The sequence below is a fragment of the Mchenga conophoros genome, linkage group LG10 (assembly GCF_057382185.1).
Source record: "Mchenga conophoros isolate Kocher_MC1m ecotype Shallow Benthic linkage group LG10, M_conophoros_male_GT1.1, whole genome shotgun sequence".
Taxonomy (NCBI): Eukaryota; Metazoa; Chordata; class Actinopteri; order Cichliformes; family Cichlidae; genus Mchenga; species Mchenga conophoros.
Window position 1 is genome coordinate 28,917,340 of NC_140535.1, and position 18,878 is coordinate 28,936,217.

The window sequence follows — 18,878 nt, forward strand, 5'->3', positions numbered from 1 at the left end:
AGATGCTGAAACCCTTTCACTACGGGGCTCTAAGACGTTATCAGCAACAACTGCTCATAATTTCAGCTTTCGACTGATAACAAGCCATAAAAGCAGTAGGACAGATAAGCCTCGTGGCTGTTGAGAAGCACAGAAGGCAGGTGGACACAACCATGCCAGGTCAAACTGCAGAAGGTTGGGTCCAACACCAGATGGTTTGTCTTGATCAGAACACTTGACTGAGGATATGCACAAGAAAGTCCCACAGCTGCCTCAACAAACCCAAAGAAAGAAGGCGGCCTGCCAGAATAACTAACTGTTGTTAGTCCAGTTCCTGAAAATAAAATATTCGGGAGTTTCTCTGTAAGTAACAATTGAGATGGTGTTTTCCAATAAATGTAAGCTGTAATTGTATTAGAAAAATACTCCTTTTTTTCACGAGTGAAAGTCCCAGCTTTATAAGGTTATAAATGTGTTCCAGGGCTTTAACTCATCCTCTCTGAAAGTGCACTCTTCTCTCCTATAGCTGGCTCACTTATCTATTTTTTTGACAACATGAAAGCTCTAATTGTCACAGAAGAACTGTATTAATTTCTTTCATTTTGATGGTGGTTTGGTCCCATGTTTGAGAAACCTGTGGCCATTCATTCAACAGCGTATCTACAAGTGTCAAAGCCACTGTTACAATTGGTGGTGCTACACTATGTGCGCTGTGTATTGACATAACAGTACAGTTTGAGTTAGACCTTGTCAGATACAACAGACAATTGAATTCTCCAGCTCAGCTTGCACCTAGAGAAAAGCACAACTGCAAAGTCAGCTTTAAAAAAAAAAAGCGTGAAAGAAGTGTGTGATGAAATCCCACTGTGCACAATCCCTGAGACGCAACAGTAGTTGCAGTATTTTTTTGTTTTTGAATCTTGTTTTAGCCATTGATATAAACGTCTTGTTTTTGTTTGTTTTTTATTCAATTTTTAATTTTTATTGTTTTTTTACAAGAGAAACTTTGTCAAAGCAACAACTACAGAAACTCTCTCAACATCTTAAAACTGGATATTTACCACACAGAGAGCAGCATATATGACAAGATATGAAACAGCAGTAGCTGACATTAACAAACATCTCTAATGTGAAAGATAAAATCCGTGTTTTAGTAACCGACTCTTGGATAGAAGATTATGAAAGTTGCCTGTAGAGTTAAATAGATTTTTTTTTTTTCAAACTGAGACGCTGCGCTCCAGCACGATGAAACAGTTAGAGAAGGCTCAGTGGAGTAGCTTTTGTTGATTAAAATGCCAATACAGCCCCATGTACTAACTGCTTCAATCTACAGTATTAACAGCTGAAGGCTGTTCTGTGGGCACCTTTGTGTGTACCTAGTTGCTTCAATGTAAATCGTTCTTTTGGCATAAATATCTTTCTTCAATAGTCTTTTGTGATTACCAGCTGTGCAAAGCTTGCATTAGAATGCAACACACTGCCCTTTGTGGTCCCAGGACCCTTCGCTAATGCCCTGCAACTTTTGTATGGCAAACCCAGAAAGACAGCATTAGTAAGCATCGCTCTTCATCTTCCATTGGTTTGTTTAAAAGACTTTATAGATTATAAATCCAGTGCAATACTGAATAAATCCAAAATCCTTTATTTTACTGTTTCAAGCAGTGCCTAATAATGGATTGTGTGCATTTTGCAATTATGCAGTTTTCTATTAATTAGTAAATTGCATAGGTTTTCTATAATGTGATATAGCTGATTGCTGAATATTGTGCGTATTACTGTTTCTTGCAGTTTCTTGTGCCTATTTATATACATTACAGACTTCTTTGACCCTCATTTCAGTCCACTGGCTGTCCCTTTTTACTGCCATCACCCTTCAAACCTCTTTTCTGCTTTGTCCCTTTCTCCATCATTACAGGAGCCACAGGAGGGGTGATGAAGCTATAAAGCCTCATTGAGATCTCGCCCCCAACCTCAGTCTCATATCTCAGATTCCTCCCTGCAAAAATTCCTGGCTTATGGCTATCATTGATTCTCAATCACACCTCTGTTCATCCTTTTGCGTTTCCTCCTCCGGACCCATCACGTTCAGCCTTTTTATTGTGTTTGGACAGAGTTGAATGGGGGTGCGTATGTGTGTGTGAGGGGGGGCTGTTGCTGTTAAAAATCAAATATCTGAATTAGTGCGCACAATCAGTATCAGTTTGGCCCTGAGCATACAGATATGCACATACATTTATTAGCACTCATCAAGCCTTCATGATATTAACACATATCGCATAAATCGTTTAAACTGATGGTATCAATATTCTCACAAATGAGAATGTTCAAAGCCGCAGAATCCACCTCTGCCGTTAAATCAGCCTTTATTATTTATCCGCTCACATCATTCATCATGTAGTCCTTCATGTCCTCGGAGACAGCGGTTATACTTTGCTGCCTGGAGAATTTTTGATTCCCTGGCCAGTAGAGTGTTTTCCTTATCTGGAATCGCCCTATGTGATAAAGGAGGCAGTGGCTGTGGAAGGCTTCAAATTAAACTCATAGCCTATCAATTCTCATTGTCAAGTGACTAAAATTAGTACTATGTAGCTCACCAGCACCAGGTTTTAGTCCTACCCCAGCCCAAACATCTCAAGCCAGTGTTACCTCAAAGATTCCTGGCTGCTGCACCGGCACACTATCTGTAAGAGTGCGCATTTGGCTCACTGTGACTCTTTCAGCAGTGTGTGTGTGTGTGTGTGTGTGTGATTGTTTATCTTTCCTCTCTCTCAGACACCACTCTGATGTAGACTTTCTACCTAGGAGTGGTTACTTTGGAGATGTTTATACTTGCCAACTATCCACCCCACTTTATTTTCTCCTTTTTTTAAAAACCTGAAACACATTCCTTAATTTCAACATCACAGTCCATTTACCCATTTTAGGATCTACAGTGATTCCAGCCTTACAGGTTCTTCTTTGACTTGGCTTTCTCTGTGAGCACCGGAACCAATAGGTGGCAATGTTGGTCAATCGGTTTAACAAGTCATCATGTCAGTCAGTCCATCCAACAGTGATCTCTGCAATATACAGGAGGGAAACATAAACCACTCACAGAGGATTCAGTGGCTCTTTTATGCTTGCTGGTTTGGATATGATTTCCTCCTTAGAATAAAATTTCTTTCTGCTTTTAGCATTGTTTTTCGGTGTATGCAGCATTCTTTATAATAACAAAGACACAGGCAGTGTTCAGTTATACTGAAGGGCTGACAGAAGTAAATATGAGGAAGTGGTCTCGGAGAGGCTGAATCAATTGTGGGAGGAGGAATTAATGCTGGTGGATAAGATAGTGCAAATCCAGCTTCAAGGGATTTCAATCAACACTTGGACTGAGCCTAAAGCATACTTGGTCTGGCCTTGTTTGTAGAAGAACAACAGTCACCAGCCCACATCAGACTTGTCAGTAGCACAGTCCAAAAAATGCCCCATTCTGCAAATATCTTAAACCGGGCCATATTTGATCTAAGTGTCACAGGAATCAGAGTATGTTTTTAGAGGTTAGTACTTACAGACTAGTGGCAGTTTAAAAGAAAACAAACCAAAAACAGATGTCTGGCCCCAACAATGAGAGAATCTTGTTGGCTATTGATCCAAAATAGTTCTGAGTGATTACTTTTATCCTGTGATGAATAATTTCTAGCCTAATGGGAGTGGTCTATTGCAACCACAGCATCCACAGGAGTCACTGAAAAACCTTACCGTAAACTCTGTAATAAATCTCAACCCAGCTGAGCACCTATGGAAGATTTCTGATTGTGTTTAACAGTCCTCTCCACTCCAATCACTGAAATGCCAAATATATAAATATCTTTTTGAGGAAAATGATCTATCCTTTCAATATCCTCCAGTTCCAGACACTTATGAAATCAATGCCATGGCACACTGAAACAGTTCCAGCAGCACATGGTGGCCTAAAACCATGACAAAACCTTTAATGAGACACTTTATTTTTTACTTCAAACTGTAAATTTAGCTTGTAATATCATAGTTTAGAAGAGTTCTAACAGATAAGACATTTATTATATAGTCAAAATGATATGTTTTTACTATACTGTATAAATATTTAACTCACTGAACAACTGGCATTGTAGTTCTTCTTTTAACAGGGCAAAAAAGGGCATCTGAAAAGTCAGCAATAATAAAAGCAGCCACATGAAATAGGTTACATAAGCATAATGCAGGCACAATTTGTACATATTCAATAGTCGTTAGGTTAAATATTTTAAGATACTGAATACAGTACGTCATGTTGCCTACCTACACACATGTATATCAAGATAGCATGACAAAACAGTCAAAGATTAGGCCCTGCCACATAAGCCTGGAGAACTGTGGGTGACCATTTGGGAATCATCACAATGGAAAAATGTACATTCTCCAACTAGTTGGTGAGTGGCTGCTGAAGACTGTTTCTAGTCACTTTGAAATAGAATGGAAATGCATTCCTTGCAATTGCTTTGATACCTAACAATAGCTACAGTTGCCATTAGTTTGCATGAAGATGCCAACTTGTCTGCAAACACCTCCAAAACAACAAGACAACCGGTATTTTAACCGTGATACAAAGTGAAATTTGTACCTTTTATTCTTGGCAATGTGTTGGTGAGGCGCAACCGTCACTTAAGATATATTCTTCAATTCAAATTTTTCAAAGTTTCACTCCAGCTGGATGAATAAATGGTGAATACTTGTGAACAAGTTAGCGATTGTTATCAAGGGGTCACCAACCAGTCTCTTGGTCTGTGTGACTGAAACCTTGTACTGCAGTCATCGACTGAAGCTGCCATATGTAATTTCGGAAACATGCCATCAAGATAGACTGTTTTGAGGTTGAGGTGTTGCAATCTCCTGCAGTGGAGGATTTATTTATTATTTTTTTTAAACATGAAGTGCTGTTCAATTTTGAGATTTCATAATGAGTATTAAAGTTAAGTAGCACTCATAGCCGAACGGCAGTAAGTAAATAGTCTTAATTTAATCTGTGGTCCCGCTGTGGTTTGGGAGCCAGTTTCAGAAATGTTAAGAAAAGAAACAAGTTTAACTTCTTGTGTCCTATGTGCCATTGTTTGTGATGAAAAGAGCAAGGTATTACAATCCTAAATAGGCACTCCTCCACAATCCCCTGTAGTCTCATCCGCACATATGGCTGCTGTGAGGTTTCTCATGCTTTACTACTTCCTGCTACTACTGTGGATCAGGGTTCCCTATTCGAATACTTCCGCTTATAATAGGACAAAGACATAATTTTGCTTACTTTTCCAGTCATATCCTGCCTGTACTTTCTTACTCATCTGCAACAAAAAGTCATACTATCCCATGTGGCCTTGGGGGTAAGCTAATACTTGTAACCTACATTGTGGCATTTTTATATCCGCTGATAGATCTAAGAAACTAAAAGAAAAATGACCTTCTGAATTCAAGGTCACATCATTATTAATTAATGATCTGATTTTCTTAAAATATTTGCACATTCTTATTTATAGTAACTGAGACATGGCTGACCTCGGTAGACTCAGCCAACTTTGCAGAAACACATTTCCACCTGCCTGTTAGACATTTATAGGAGATGTCTTAGGGTCCCGTTTCCTTCTTTTTTAATTTTATTTTATAGTCCATTGTGCTGCTCCCCCCACACTGAGTTCTACACACAGGTAAAACAGGTACACTGATTTTTTCTTCTGGGTTATGATTGGCCAACTTTGATAGATTTCTTTGTGTTAGATCACAGAGCTGCCATTTTTAAAGCACCATTTAGGACATCATCCTGTCAAAGTGCGCTTCATTTTTAATTATGTCTCTGCATCGAGACTCCTTTCTAATTGGTCAACACCACCATTAAATGTTGAATTTTGCCCTCTTTAGACATATACTGTGTCTCAATTCTTTGTATTGCTCCACTGAAATGCAGAACTTGTAAATGGTCATATTATTGGAGCCGAAATGGAAACTGACTTCAGACACAATTGTCCATGAAAGTGGTAAAAGATAAAGATTTGCATATTTGTTTGACACAATATCAAATATCATTCAAAGGGCCAGGCTCAGTCAGTCCTCTCAATGGTAGACGTATTTTTTAATGATCTCGTCTCACAGTGTGATAGGAAAGAGCAATTTTTTACCCTTTGGTCTCAAATTGCACCTAATTCACAAATCAAGTTAGCTAATATTACTGCTTTGCTTTCCCAGTTATAAATGATTAACTATTCAGAACTATTTAAAATAGTTTCTAAAAAGAAATAATTTACCCGAGGCTTAAATGCCACCTCGGATAATTAGTTTATTCTATAATTCTTAATATCTCTTTATTTTGCTGATTTACTGGTTCTTTATTACTCAACAACCACAGACCAATTATCTAAGTACCTGCTGGAGAAAGTCAAGTCAGTTCGTGTTTTTTAAGAACAGTAATGGTATTTTTAAGAGTTTACAGTTAGGCTTAGAATCTCACCACAACACAGAGACATCTCTCTGTATGACCTACTTTTAACCACTGACAGACATAGCTACACACCCCTAGTGCTTTTAGATCTGAGAATTGCTTCTAATAGGATCAGTCGTTCCATTTCCCTCAACCACTTATGAACCTGTGTTGTTGTTAAGGGAACTGTCCTACATGTATTACATCCATATCTCACAAACACAGCATTTCCAGTTACTATAGAAAATGTCTGTTTCTGTCTAATTCAGTTTTGGTGTTCCTCAAGGCTTTATCATTAACCCACTTGTAATTACAGTATACAATACATGTTTCCTCTCAAACAGGTTATTCGGCCCACTCTAAACTAACCCTATCTGTTTACCTGTTCCACAGATGTTGACTGTAGCCAGCCTTCCTAAACTAAATAACTTTGATGTCTTAGTCACTGACTTAGTTATTGACCATAACTGTTAAACAACTTGATAGAAATCTTTGTCTTTTTTATGGTGATCTCTGTTTTAATGTTGTGGTGAAAAATATTTTTTCCAGTGATCTTTTTTTAATTAAAAACTATTACTGTAGCACCCACTGTACCAACAAAGCAATTAGGCTTTTCACTTACATCAAAAACTTATTAACTACTTGTTAGCCTACATGTAAGTTGGTGACTGGGTTTAGTTCAACCCAAGGAAAACTTCAAACTCTAGATCTCTTGGATGTTTTCATTGCTTTGGATTATTTTATATTAAAGTTAAGCATATTGTAACCGTGTTAAGTTTTTTTTTCTTAACAAAGTTACAAACAAAGGTTATAAATAAAGTGTATTGATATATATTCCACTAGACAAGTTAAAATCAGAAAATTTATACAGGTTTTTGAATGTGTTCAAGATACACAGAGAAAGGCCCTAATTGGTCCGCAAGCTGAAACCCAAATCTTTGTTGCTATGAGGCAAAATTGCTAACCAGAACATTATATCAAACTAAATTTAAAATTTTAAACAATTTAAATCACAGCAAAACAGCAGAACTTTACTGCATTTTGTGAAATGTCAAATCACTTTTCCCTTGCTTATTCTGTGGGATAGTAAAAGGTTTGAGGTTCGGCTCTGGTAGGAAAATGTCACCAGCTTTTTTTCTTTCTTTCTTTTTCTGATTTTCATGACAGAATCTCAAGGAGTGTCTACTATGGTGGCTCCAGGATTGCATCATTACTTTCTGCAGATGATTTCATTCTGCTCTGGAATGTGAGACTTCACAATGGGTGAAAGAAGTGAAAGAGTTCAAGGCTTTGTTCAAAAGTGATGAGATGAAACGTGATCAATAGATTTCATTGGCTTTGTCAGAATTAAATAGGATACTGTACTATACACAAGTGTTAAAACACCACGTACTTCAAAACAGACATAAACAAACATGTTTGCACTCTGGTGCGAAGAAGAATCTCCTGGACTTCAGTTTTTGATTTCATCTGGCATGCTTGCAAGCTGTAGCTCAGTATTTTATCATTAATTTAGTATAATGTCAAACCACAGGCTCATTGGCTAATGACTTTTCAATCCCAAAATGTTAACCAGTAAACATACCCTAAATAATCCTTCTTTAAGAAACAAAATATGACCAACATTTACAAAATGTACTTAAATATTTATTCAATTCAACCCAAAATGACTGGCAGAGCACTTATACAGTTCAACTCAAAAAGTTATTTTCAAGGGTCTTTTTGCAACAACGCGTACTGCCCCCTGGTGGCTTTTAAAATGAGGGCACGTTAGCCTCACTTTTCTAATAATAATAATAATAATAATAATAATAATAATAATGGATACTTTATTGATCCCCATGGGGAAATTACTTGTTTTTTCTCTGCATTTGACCCATTCACTAATCTGGGAGATACATCTATTATATTGTTTATGATAGTCCCATATGCTTTTGCTCAACTTTTAATTATTTGTTTAATTTATTTTTAATGATCTCAGTTTTGTGTAGACTGATTAGTTTTCAGAAATTAACACAACTTACTGACGTAGAAGTGCAGCTGCCAAAAGGAAATCACTTGTGGTAAGCTTGTTTAGTATTTCCTTTCATATATCAACTTAGTTATCTACAAACCTCATTTATCGAAAAAGTAATTAAAGTGATCTGGGAGTGCAAAATTGTAACTTCTAACTGCAGCCCTAACTAAGCTTGTGCCAGCCAAAATGCCAAACTTGAGCCTTCAAGACAGTGTTCCAGAAATTAATACATTTTAATTTTATATACAGGGAAGGGGGCTGGGGGCCTTAGGGCCTCAAAAATAGTATGACCATCCCTGCTCTTCTGAAGCATTACATACAAGTGGGTGAAATGATTAGTATAGTTTTCAAATTTTCAAAATACAAAAGAAAAACTCTACAAAAGAGACTAACGCCAAGCTACTAACACCACACACAGACACCTCCTAACCAACCCTGCAGCAGAACACAGCGTTAAAAACACTTTCCCGCCCTCCAATAGCATATTCTGAGAGCTATTCAATAGGCTGTGAGGCACGTCCATTACAAATAACAGTATTTATCAACACTGGTAATAAATGAATATGGTAAATAGTACCCTCCCTTTCTCGCATCTCATTAAGTGAGTCCCGTTGTAGCAGCTATAGGTGAAGCTGCCTCTATCTCTGCCATACTGAAGCAGGTGTCCAACATGGCGAACGCTCGCAGCGGCTCTCTCGCGACTATTCTCTTTTTATTCATGTCTTCGGCGGCTCTTCACAAAGGTAGGACTTTTCCCGCGGGTGTCTAAATGGAAGTGGCACTTTGTTCTTAGATTTCCGTGGATGTAGATGCGAACGAGTGCAATTTGAACAGCGTTCTGGGCAATTTGTGCTTTTGAGAGCATTCGGACGTTACTGTGCAGTTGTACTGTGATGCTGTTGAGCAAGAAGTAACAAAACCTCCCCGTAAAGTTGAATTACTGTGAGGAAAGAAGCCGATGCGCGCGTGGATACATCGGAACCGGCGTTACAGATGCGTTGCCCCTGGAATGCATCACTTTGGTCAGCTCACCATTAGGGTATAGGCTGAATGGCTACACAGCTGGCAACTCTTGGGTTTAAAAAAAATAAAATAAATGCTGATGTGAGAAAACAAATGGCGTGGTGTTTTGGTCGCTTGAGGGATATAAGGATGTATATGTGGCATGCTTAAACTGAGGGTTGCTTATGCAGTGCGCTAGCTTTGGTTTACTTGTGTAGCGTGTTCGGAACGCTGTAAACCACAGAAAACAGCGGTGCGTTCAAGTGGAATAGCTGCAGCCCCGACAACGTGCAATCGGAGGAAAAGAAAGCGCAAACTGCTCAAAACTGTTCATTTAATGGGAAGAAACAAGAATTATCATGTATTAAAACGTGACTCTCCGCATATTAATAACAGCGGGACTTTATGGAAAATTCAGCACAACGGCCTCACACGAATCAGCAGTTTTTTCCTCTCTCCACCCGCGTTTAATCTCTATTTTTCCGAATCTGTTCACTCTCGGCCATCCCGCTGGATGTGGTGTGGAGAGCGCCTAACCCGTTATAAAAGTTGTCTTTTCAAAGAAACAAGTGCCGCTCGTGTATTTTAGCTGAACGCCGAACTGAAAAGCGGTGTCGGAGGAGTCCAGGCGATATCTCAAATCACCGCCTAATGCGCGTAAACTGTTAATGGCAAACAAGGAAAGATTAATTTCACCGAGTTCGCAGTCGCGCTCTGGGCTGTGTTTTCATAACACCGGGACTGGATTTGCTGTGGAGCCATGCATGAAAACATCAAAGCTTTTCGTCCGGGTGTAGTAATCTGAGTCAGAAGCTTTAAAGAAGCGGATAGGATACAGATAAAGCCGGGCGAAAACTGCGACACGATTTCTTTCCTTCTTTCTTTCTTGAACGCTTGGTGATGTTGAGCGCGTAAAGGAAAGCACGGACGTTTATTTAGTAAGAAGAGATAAAGTGCTGGGGCTGTTTGTTGCCAGCACGAAGTCCGCGTTGAAAACTGGAGGAGGTGGGGGGGGGGGTGTCGTGAGCTACTGGGAAATACACGCTCCGTTTCGGGGGTTATTTATCCTTGGACAGTGATACACTGAAGCTGTGGTGAAAGCACTTGCTTTGCCGCTTCCACCACCGGCGGTAGTAATGTATTTACATCAAGCCAATTATGTAATGAATCATTACTAACTTAAAGTTAGTGCGAAGCTGTTCGTCTGCAGATCATAACCCCCTTTTATGCTGAGTGCCGAGCCTCGGGGTGGGGGTGAAAATGACGGGAGTGCAGATGTCCTCGTTTGTCACATTGTGGATTATCCACAAGGCTTAATCTACTCTTTGTTTTTTAACCCATTTTTTAAATGAATCAATGTTTTTTTGCTTTCTCAAGTCAGTAAAAAGCAAACAACAAAGCAAACAAGGCTGTTGCTGTCCTTTGCTGGACAGTGGGCAGCTGTTACCTTCATGAAAATGGCTCCAGTGATTTCAAACAAAGCTCAGGGCGCACTTGCACAAAGCATATCAATTATTTACCCCGAGCAGAATACTGTAAGCTCTCATTGTGGTTAAGCATTAAAGAGTGGTGATTTCTACAATGTAGACAGTATAATTAAAGTCTAATAGAAGGCTGCATCAATTCATTTCAAGTTTTATGGTGTTACACAGGCTCCACTCTCACATCATTTCTTGTTTTCTTGGCAAACCAATGTACTTCCAGAGATAGCTTTTCGTCCTGTGAAATAAATAAAAGTTATAACTTTAGTCGGAATAAGTTATTTCAGGGGAATCAAACAGTAAACAGATATTTAGTAGGCATCATTTTTAAGTTGTGCTCATAGTATTTATCCAAATTCTTTGCTGTTCATATAAGTGGATTTTTTAAAATTTATTTAATGGTACTTTTTTAGCAGATAATAGGCGCTGAGTATTTTATCGCTTTCCACTGCTTTCAGGAAAGTGAGAAAGGTGTTATTTTACTATGATGCGTATACTGAGTGAAACATCAGCGATGATCATGCAGTCCTGTAGTAATTAACAGTTCCAAGCAGATGCACATGTTGTATCCTGCTGTAATTTATGCATTTTTCCATTTCTCTGCATTTATACAGTTCCTTTGTGATTCTGCACAGAAGTGTTTAGTAAGGCCAGTTGTAGTGCAGATTACAGGTTTAGAACACCCGGGCACGGTGCTTTACAGGTGTTTATTAAAGAGCGCAGACGCAGCACACCCTGACCGTAAGCCTGCTGAGACTTGAAAACGTGGTTAGGCAATCCTTCACTTATAGTGAGACGTGTCGCTGTTTTCATTTTTGCAAAGTTATGCAACTGTGTCGTAGCGCAGGTGAGAGCGGGGACTGGTATGTGTTTGAATGCAGGAAAAATGGTTGTTAACATGACTTCTCTTGAATGTCACCACATGTTCAGGCTTGGGTAATGATTATGTTAGGATAAGAGCATTAGTCGTGTCTGTTTTTAAAGGTTCAGTCTCACTAACTGCTGATGGAAAACTGACAGGAGGAGATTAGGTTGTGGCTTGCTGCTTTGTCATAGCGAAACACAAGGTAGAATAAATATTTTATGCTTAACTTAAAAGGTCTTTTTTAGCATACTGTATCAAAAATCCAAATGATTTACTGCCCTAATGTGATACTTGACAGGTTATTCCAAACTGTAAACGAATATCAGGGATAATAAATGAAATAGCAAGGGTGTAGTTTAGTGGGATTCTCTAATACTCAATAGTGTAGCTGAAAAAGAATCTCATTTCAGTAGTTTTAGGCTGTAGTGTGGATTTGAATACAACCTAAACCTGGGATGTCTTTCATTTGACAGCTCATTTAAGATGTTATCTCCGTGCACCCTGCCACTGAACCTGTTGTGCTCCTTACAAAAGATTTATTGGTCGCGTTAGAAAAGCATTTGCATTGTTGTCTCCACTTTAGATTGACCTGAAGGCACAAAGTGAGAAGCTGTTGCATGATTAACACTGAAGTTTACATCTTTCTAGCAGTTGCTGCGCTAACCTAAGCGTTGTGATTAGCAGTCAAGCGTGTCTCTGTTAACCTTGAGTAGGCTCGATGCACTAATAAGTGTTTTGGGTATTTTGGTCCAAAAGTTAAGACGTGCAAAAGAATAAAATCGTATTTTATTGGTGGATATGTTGAATCTATGACTAGCATTAGCTATACAAACAAAAAAACTCATGATCACCTTCACCGTTTAAAAACAAAACGAGGAGCTCAAACGAGGATGACTGCAGAGTTTCATTATAGATGCTCAACATGATGCACTTAGCCCAAGCCCTACCTGCTTTTACAGCCTAGACAGAATTACTTCACCGAACAATTTAATTATTTCTTAAAAAAACCCAACTTTTTGTACGAAATTTGTCATGTGTGTTATTACCTCCAACTGGCTACGGTCTGTTTCAGTTACAAAGAAAAGCTGCATCACGCACAAATGAATCATACAGTGTGGTTTGGCTCAGAGTCAAGCTGGTAGAAGCCATACTGCTGGAAAACAGGTGTGTAAATGGACTTGTTCACCGTCTGTACCCTCCAGCAGCCTCTCCAGCTCTAATGAAGAACAATGGCTTTATTCCTGAAGGGAGGGGACCCCAAGTGACCCCCCCCCCTCCTCCTCCTCCTGCCTCTGCCAGTCTACAGTGACTCTGCTGGCAAGCCAACAGATGACTGGGCTGGGTCGCATCTGGCCTCTGCGCACTTAGTGTAATCAAAGGGAGAAAAAAGGTTTATGGCCTACTTGTTAGTGATCCGCCAAATGATGGGATGTCAAGTAAGCACCCTGCGATTTCAAATCTCTTGAGGGGATTGGTGGGGGTGGGCGTATGCTGCAATATGCTATTCAGAAAGCAGCCTACCGGCCTATGCATCAAATTAGACTATTCCGTAGACATTTTGACAACCTGGGTGTGAAACAAGTGAAATGAGTAAAATTAAAGTGATCTTTGAATATTTATGTGCTCATATTAATTGCTGTTAATGCACAACAGGCCTCAGTGATGAATGCTGCTATTTTTCACTTGCAGGATTCTCGTCTGGCACAGGCCTCTAGCAAGTGTGTGCTAAAAACAAACGCAGACTAATTTAAGTAGTTCCTCTGTGCGGAGCTCAAAGAGGAAAACTGCAAGACTGTGGTTCCATTATGTAAGGTTTAAAAGGGAAAAAATGTCACGTACGTAGTACTTTTTCCACTTTGTGTCCTGACCAGCTTAACTTTGCACACATAAATAAACCTTGATGTGTTACTGTGGCTGTTAAGATTGTTGTATGCTGTCTTCTCACAGTGTGGTCTTGGAGCTGACAAGCAGTGTTGCAAGCGGTGGATTTGGAACGTGAAAGACATAAGGTTGACCCACAGTAGAGACGAGGAAAAAAAACTCAGCTTCTAATAATTTATTATGTAATGTCTTTTTTTAGTCTCTTAACTTTGTGGAAGCTCAAATCTGAGGCAGTCTGATAGGTACCATTTTTCCTAGCATTGTTCCCCTAATTAAGGTTTATCTAGATTGTGCTTTTTAGAGTAATTGCATAATAAATATGCACTGCACAATGCTGGGTAGAGTGGCACGCTAGATGAGCATTTACCTCTGAAATCTTTACAGGCTGGCCTGTGTTTTATTATTAGACTCTGCAGCTACAGAAACCGATGTATGTTGATGACCGAGATCCACTCAACAGAAGACCACTTCTGTGATTGTGTTCTGATAAAATCCCAGATAATTACATACAAGTGGGGATGATTTTCAGTTTTAATGTCATCCCTGCCAAATGCATATAGGATGAGCACTTCCTCTTTCTGACAATTTCCTCTTCCTCTCGTCACTCCTCCCATTGACTAAATTTAGTCAGTGCAGCTATCATCAGTGACAGCATGGTCTTTTTTTGAAGGGGTTGGGGGGGGGGGGGGGTGCAGTCATCACGTGCTGCTGCTTCTGTCTCTTGTCTGTGTTACGGTACCTGGGCTTAGTCACACGTATGAATAACAAATGTGAATGGGCAAGACAGCAAATTCTTATGGAGTTGTTCAAGCAGTTGTGTAAAACTAGTGATTCTCAAACTCTGGTGAAAAAGCAGTGAAAAGCACACACACACAACTTGGCTGCTGTATTTTCAGAAATTTTGTCCTATTAAACCATTTGCAGGACTACTGTGTAAAGGTGCTAGGTATCCTGTTGACCAGCTGTGGAAGTGCACGCCTTTTTCTAATTAAAAAGAGGGAAAAAACTATATATGTCCACATATTTGCATTGCTGAAAAGTCTTTAGTTGTTGTGCCTCATAGCATAACTTGCTTAATATATGACTATCCACTCACCTTGATGCATACTGTGTGGCAAAGATGAAACATCTGAACTGCAGCTTTGTCTACGTCTGTTGCTGACGACAGAGGCAGTGATATCAGTAGATATCCAAGCAACATGTTAATCATGAATTTGGGAAGAAATCCCCACAAGCACACACATACTCACATATCGCTTTCATTATAGTGCAGTAATCATACAAATATATATCTTCTACACAGACATCATTATTTGGATTCACCTCCCGAAGGGCGTTGGTCCATGTCCCTTGGATTCCACTGTCTTGCCAGAAACATTTTCGGAAGCGTAGACAGCAGTCCATTGTGCTCTCCAAGAACTGCCTGGATTGTGGAGCTCCTGTTAAAAAGAGACCTTAGTTTAGGAAGTGGGTCTTTGAATGGCTTGAGCTGGATTCTTGTGTTGCACCAACAGGCACTAAAGGATTTGTGAATACCATGATCTTTGGAAGTCTCCCCAGGGAATTTGACAGCACTGCAGGAAATGCAGGCTAAATCCATCCTGTGTGTATGAAATTGAACTACATTTGTGGCTTCCTTGTGGAGCTGTCCAGGCAATGCTCAAGTTCCACTTCTTCTTTTTCACGTCTGATCTTTTTCACTCTAGATCTGAAGCATTGTGTTGACTGGAAAATGGCCCAGTCAGCTAATTAGACCTGATTAGTGAGGAGCCACATATTGGAGGCCATTAGTGGTAGGATTGAGATAATATATTGAGATAATATAACTGATAACACGGACACTAGTATCTAATATGTATTTTTGGAATGAATATCAAAAACAGCCATGTGCCAACAAACATGAATGAAACTAATGAGGATATAATTGTTTAATCCTTTCAAGCAAAGATTATTAGAAATGGAGCATGGTATTTTATTTAATGTTTATATAGCTACTAGAGATGGACCGATCCGATATTACATATCGGTATCGGTCTGATACTGACCCAAATTACTGGATCGGATATCGGCGAGAAATAAAAAATGTAATCCGATCCATTAAATATCAAAAAAGCACCTCACAAAACTTGCTACACGGCGTAACTCGGCTCATAACCGTAGCACGTCGCTGCAGTATGCATCACGTGATAGAGTGGCTGTGTGTAGCCTCGCTACCAAACCAGCATTTCATCTCCGAGGAAGTGATCCCAGAGAGAAGTAAAGCAAGTGTGTAAGTTCGTCTCTGAATGTCTGTAAAGCATTCCCATGTTAAGCTTAACAACCGACTGCCTCTCTCTCTCTCTCTCTCTCTCTCCGGCTGCTACTTCAATCATGAAACTGCTTAATGATCAGCTGATCGGCTTTTCTGTTGCGAATCCGTCTCTCTTCTTTGTTTTTGGCCCACTTTGCACCAGAAAGAGGAAACCAGTGGCTGAACATCAGCAGCACTATTAAGCTTGATCAGCTGTTGTTAGAATTTATTTATTATTACTTTCTAGACCAGGATCTTTTTCTAAGTAGCTGATGACTGGTAACTGTGCAGGGGCGGATCTAGCCAAGTTTAGCCAGGGGGGCCAATAGGGCACTAACAGGGAAAAGGGGGCACAAAGACATACTTTTCTTTCTTATTCTCATTCAAAATATCTAGCTTTTAATAAATAATTATCTGACTCTTACACCTAAAGTTTTAATCTGATGTAAAATATATAGAAGTCCATTACTGTATATAGTAACTGTTAAGTCTAATATACCCTAGTAAGCTAGTACTTTTTCCTTTGGGAAGATACCATCTGTGCAGTCTCCAATTCTGTTGAAGAAAGATGTTGAATCTATTTTATTATTCTTGAAAAATAATTTATTTCTGTGCATTTTCCCCCCTGCATCAAATTAAATTTGATTGCATCGATTAAGCATCATGAGGTGGGGGGTAGTTCCCTATTTTTTTTTTTTTTTTTTGCTGGGAGTTTGCAACCCTATTAGTTAGGTTGCTTAATATTACTTCATTTGTAAAAAAAAATCTATTAAAAAAGATCAAATGAGCATTAATTATCTAAAATAGGTTATATTTTAGGGGAACCACTGGAATAGATGCATGAAATTGCATTTGAGTCAAAGGAGTGCTGGTGTCGATCAATACCAGTATCAGTATATGGTGTCAGTACAGTAGTACTAAAAGTATGAAAAATCTTTTTTTTTTCTTCAATTTCAGTTTCAATCAAAATTCGTGATTTTTGTTTTGCTTAAAAATTGGCACCACAAAAAACATGTTGGAAGTATATTTTTTCAGTCCTAATAAAATTTACTCTAATAAACTCATTAGTCTTCAATTTAAAAAAAATCTCCTTCAAGAGAACCAGAGAGGAGTCTTTGCAAAGTCAGATAACAATCTCAAGCAGTCTTGATCGATTGCAAGATATAAGGAGGACAAAATTCTGAATTTCAGACTCTTTTGTTTATGCAACATCACAAAACCTTTTTAACATAATGGCAAATTGGCTTAAAAATCTACAGTGGGGCAAAAAAGTATTTAGTCAGCCACCGATTGTGCAAGTTCCCCCACTTAAAATGATGACAGAGGTCAGTAATTTGCACCAGAGGTACACTTCAACTGTGAGAGACAGAATGTGAAAAAAAAATCCATGAATTCACATGGTAGGATTTGTAAAGAATTTATTCGTAAATTAGGGTGGAAAATAAGTATTTGGTCACCTCAAACAAGGAAAATCTCTGGCTCTCACAGACCTGTAACGTCTTCTGTAAGAAGCTTTTCTGTCCCCCACTCGTTACCTGTATGAATGGCACCTGTTTGAGCTCATCATCTGTATAAAAGACACCTGTCCACAGCCTCAAACAGTCAGACTCCAAACTCCGCCATGGCCAAGACCAAAGAGCTTTCGAAGGACACCAGGAAAAGTATTGTAGACCTGCACCAGACTGGGAAGAGTGAATCTACAATAGGCAAGCAGCTTGGTGTGAAAAAATCAACTGTGGGAGCAATCATCAGAAAATGGAAGACATACAAGACCACTGATAATCTCCCTCGATCTGGGGCTCCACGCAAGATCTCATCCCGTGGGGTCAAAATGATCATGAGAACGGTGAGCAAAGATCCCAGAACCACACGGGGGGACCTGGTGAATGACCTGCAGAGAGCTGGGACCAAAGTAACAAAGGTCACCATCAGTAACACACTACAACGGCAGGGAATCAAATCCCGCAGTGCCAGACGTGTTCCGCTGCTGAAGCCAGTGCATGTCCAGGCCCGTCTGAAGTTTGCCAGAGAGCACATGGATGATACAGCAGAGGATTGGGAGAATGTCATGTGGTCAGATGAAACCAAAGTAGAACTTTTTGGTATAAACTCAACTCGTCGTGTTTGGAGGAAGACGAATACTGAGTTGCATCCCAAGAACACCATACCTACTGTGAAGCATGGGGGTGGAAACATCATGCTATGGGGCTGTTTTTCTGCCAAGGGGACAGGACGACTGATTTTGAGCCAAAACCTCCTTCCATCAGTGAGAACTTTGAAGATGAAACGAGGCTGGGTCTTCCAACATGACAATGATCCAAAACACACCGCCCGGGCAACAAAGGAGTGGCTCCGTAAGAAGCATTTGAAAGTCCTGGAGTGGCCTAGCCAGTCTCCAGACCTCAACCCCATAGAAAATCTGTGGCGGGAGTTGAAAGTCCGTGTTGCTCGGCGACAGCCCCAAAACATCACTGCTCTCGAGAAGATCTGCATGGAGGAATGGGCCAAAATACCAGCTACTGTGTGTGCAAACCTGGTAAAGACCTATAGTAAACGTTTGACCTCTGTTATTGCCAACAAAGGTTATGTTACAAAGTATTGAGTTGTATTTTTGTTATTGACCAAATACTTATTTTCCACCCTGATTTACGAATAAATTCTTTACAAATCCTACCATGTGAATTCATGGATTTTTTTTTTCACATTCTGTCTCTCACAGTTGAAGTGTACCTCTGGTGCAAATTACTGACCTCTGTCATCATTTTAGGTGGGGGAACTTGCACAATCGGTGGCTGACTAAATACTTTTTTGCCCCACTGTATCTACAAAATCACGTAAATATGATACAGTGAAAACATTAATATTTGAAATCATAAATGAAATGAATAGAGTTCTAATGAAAACAA

The 18,878-nt window shown here is 39.5% G+C and overlaps 1 protein-coding gene across 5 annotated transcripts in view; it reads left to right on the plus strand.

Annotated features, from left to right (window-relative positions):
• Nucleotides 1-9,045: 9,045 nt before the first annotated feature.
• Nucleotides 9,046-18,878, plus strand: part of cadm1a (cell adhesion molecule 1a) — a 466,960-nt gene continuing 457,127 nt past the window's right edge. For 2 of the 5 annotated variants that reach the window (XM_085289742.1, XM_085289744.1), the window contains exon 1: nucleotides 9,047-9,196. In XM_085289742.1, coding sequence (XP_085145868.1) covers nucleotides 9,124-9,196 — 73 coding nt within the window. In that variant the 5' untranslated portion in view covers nucleotides 9,047-9,123. Of the gene's footprint in view, nucleotides 9,197-18,878 lie in introns of all 5 variants that reach the window. The other 3 variants (XM_085289740.1, XM_085289745.1, XM_085289741.1) reach the window with 3 other exon arrangements.